Source organism: Frankliniella occidentalis, unplaced genomic scaffold (assembly GCF_000697945.3).
Source record: "Frankliniella occidentalis isolate FOCC.00 unplaced genomic scaffold, Focc_3.1 Scaffold27, whole genome shotgun sequence".
In the NCBI taxonomy this organism is placed as follows: domain Eukaryota; kingdom Metazoa; phylum Arthropoda; class Insecta; order Thysanoptera; family Thripidae; genus Frankliniella; species Frankliniella occidentalis.
The window spans coordinates 90,432-93,849 of record NW_026267157.1 but is presented as its reverse complement, the minus strand read 5'-3'; the positions used below and the strand labels follow the sequence as shown (position 1 = coordinate 93,849).

At 44.8% G+C, this 3,418-nt stretch overlaps 1 protein-coding gene across 1 annotated transcript in view; it reads right to left on the bottom strand.

Moving 5' to 3' along the window:
* LOC113214187 (uncharacterized) overlaps positions 1 to 3,418 on the bottom strand; it is a 50,408-nt gene that overhangs the window by 3,946 nt on the left and 43,044 nt on the right. The window contains exon 9 of the mRNA XM_052265519.1: positions 970 to 1,344. Within this exon, the coding sequence (XP_052121479.1) occupies positions 970 to 1,344 (375 nt within the window). The remainder of the gene's footprint in view (positions 1 to 969; positions 1,345 to 3,418) is intronic.

The following is a 3,418-nucleotide window of genomic DNA, read 5'->3' as shown; positions in this document are numbered from 1 at the left end:
TAACATTAGTAACATTAAAAATGTAAAATACCAAATGGAATATGCCAATAACTTTACCATTACGATTTTGAGTGTCATTTTTATTTTTGTTCTTTTTCCAATATTCCAATGTCCCTCCCCCCCCTCCCTCTCATCCCCCCCCCCCCTTCTTCAATCACGCTTCCCTGGCCTTCTATGTATACTTTACTGTGTTCTTTAAAACGTTGCCTCTGAGAATTTTAGCACACTGACTAACGCTCAGCCACTACGGCCTGCTGAACGTACTCCTACATTTTATTTCAAGCACATTAAAACCAATCCCGAATAATTTCTTGTGTCAAGCTCAAGCGAACAAATATCTGATTCGAAGGTACATGCATTAAGAATAAATCAGTATTTCTCAGTTACTTTACACGGAATGAGTTACTTTTAGACGGAGTCCACAAAACGCTCTAGGCTTGGTTTAAATATGCTTGGGATAAGAAAGCATTTTTCTTGAGTGTATATTGGTTGTTAGGGTACAAACTGTTCAGAACTTGGATATCCAAGGAGTGGTATGGTTTGTCAAAGCATAATTTTGCAGTACGTTTGCTTTTTCTGATATCTCCTAAGGTTAATTACTCTGGAACCTACATCCTGCATGGCCATGGCCAGATATGTACATGCTTATGTATGCAGGAGGTAGTGTGTACTTCGCCATGTACACAAGAAGCGCCCAATCCCACAACTATACATTGTGTTTCTTACCTACAGGTCACATATTTGGCCTCCGATCCCACGTAAAGGGTGGGTGATCCGCGCCGTCTTATTAAAATGCTTATGCTGTACCGGATTCTTACGTGTGAACGAGTTGCATACTCGCACGGCGCCGTAAGGCGCCCTGCCGAGCGGCGGTAGGCAAGCCCGCCCGCACTCGTGGATCCGGCATTTCAAAAAAGACGGCGTGGATCACTTACCCTGTATTTCCCATACTATTTGCTAAATACTAGCCTGCATGAGCTGCTCTCGGATGACGCAGGTCACGCGAAGCTCTTGAATTCTGGCGGGGAGTGGGGCGGCATCGAAGGCCTCCTCAACGGGGTCCCTAGCGGCCACCGGCGCGCTGCCGTTGCTGCTGCCTCCGCTGGTGCTGGGCGACGGGCCAGTGCCGGAAACCTCCACTGTCAGGTCCACGACGGGGCCCACTTGGACGGCGCGGCCGCGCAGGTGCAGGGTGCTCAGGCGAGCGCAGTCGCAGGCGGCCTTGAGGTGCTGCTGCTGGGCCGACTCCAGCGACAGGGCCTCCACGTGGCGGGCAACACTGCGCAGCACCTTCATGCTCCAGTTGGGCGCCAAATCGCATCGCAGCCCGTAAAGCACCTTAGCCTGGGAACAAGGTGACATCCTCAATGTACTTTCTTTGAATGGGTAGTCAAGTCATTCTTCAGTTGATGAGAAAGAAAAAATCTATTGGCGTGCAGCAGCCCGTAGTGGATGAGCGTTAAAAGTAGAAAATACAGAATTATGCTTCATCTGATATTAACCGTTTGTCCGCAACGAATAAAAAACAGAAGAAAAAAAAGAAGTTACTTCAAGAACATGGCGGCCGGTATTCTTATGTTATCGTTGCGGACAAACGGTAAATACTAGGGCCCAGCCATCAGTTGCGATAATGCTTACAGATTTCTTCGCTCCTTTGCATCCTTTGCATATTTTAGGGAAAGAAAGTTGCGAGGGGTGTGGAACTGGTCAAAAAAGTGTACACTTGATTGTGTCCAGACAAGCATTGTTTCAGATTGTGTGCGATTGTGTATTATTGTGTCGATCGTCTCTGATTGTTTCAGACTTTTGGGTAAATATTGGGACATAATTTTAAAAATTGTGTTATGATTGTGTCCGATTGTGTGTGATTGTGTCCGATTGTATGTGATTGTGTCCGATTGTATGTGATTCCTTCTGATTGTAGGTGATTGTGTCTGATTGTTTTAGATTTTTTCTTATTGTGTGTGATTGATTCTGGTCCACCCCGTCACGCAGTCACGCACCCACATCACTCGCAGGCCACGTATCTTCTTGTTGGCAAGGATGCGCGCGCGCGCGTCTGACACGGTCGACTATATTGTGGCCCATAGCCTGAATTTGGGATACGAACCGGTTGAAACCAGTGCAGAGGTGATAAGACACCGTTAAGCTGCACGCATGCACACGCGCCCCTCTACTCGCAAAAAAGAAAATAGCACCCTAGCTTTTTTTACAGCTCTGGTGCAAAAAATTCATCAGCATAGGCCCAGCTATATTTTTTGGCTTCAGTGCTTAACTTTTAGTAGTACAGCAAACAGAAGCAGTGTACTAGCTGTAATGCCAATACTATTTAGCAGTACAGCTAAATATTTATTATATAGCTACATTTTTGGCAGGGGTGCGAAATTTGCCTGTTACATCGAATACCACGGAACCGATTTTAATTTTCTTCAGTGTACCTTTTCCGTATAAAGTGAATGCTGTCATTTAGCGACGGCCTAGGAAACCCTTCTATTGTTTTTTTGCAGGGCTCCGTAACTTATTATAACACGAATGAATGTTAGCTATTCAACGTAACAAAGCACATGTCAAATTAAAAGTTAAAGCTAACGGATTTCAAATATGTCCGATATTAACCGTGCATATACTGTGGGTAAAAGTTGGAGAAGTCGAATAACTAACTTTTTGCCAAATGACCTAAGTAAAAGTACAAGTTATAGCTTTAACTCTTAAAATAACGTCAAAGGCAGTTAAGTAGTAAGTCACGGACCCCTGATTTTTCGCACAGTAACAACAGCCTCGGGAGATAATTTGGTACTGCTTGTAGGGAAAACGCGAGTCCGGGGGCATGAGTTTTGGGTTCTGCCCCATGGCCTAGCATCGAGTCAGTCCGACCGAGGTGACATTGTTATGCTTAAAGCTAATATGGCCGCGAGAAGCGCCAGAGAAGTATGTTGTTTCTAGAGCAACAAAGTAGTGATTTAACGACCGTTAAGGTTGCCGGTAAAGTAAGGTAAAGTAACGGTAAAGTACGGTACTGCACCCAACACCCGGTAAAGTTGGTAATGTTGGTAAAGTGCGTTTGCCTACCTTCTAGGGGCAAAGCAATGCAACCTCACTTAAATTGACATAAATCTAAACACATTTCAGGTGACAAAAGTCTGCGAGTGTCTCAGAAACATGTTACGACAAGTTTGAAGTCCGTACGTTCAATATTTCGCGAGTAACAAGTTTCTACGAAATATGGTGCTTCCGGGCGGGTCGTGTATTGCAAATTGGATCCATTAAGATCTCAGCAATCCTTCAACGTTTTGCAAAAGTGAAAACTGTTTTGGAATCTACAAGAACCAAAGCTTGGCGTAGGATAAGACATCAGACCCCTGAAACAACAGAAATATTTTATTTTTCAATCTGAAAACAGCGGACGCTCTGACGGCCA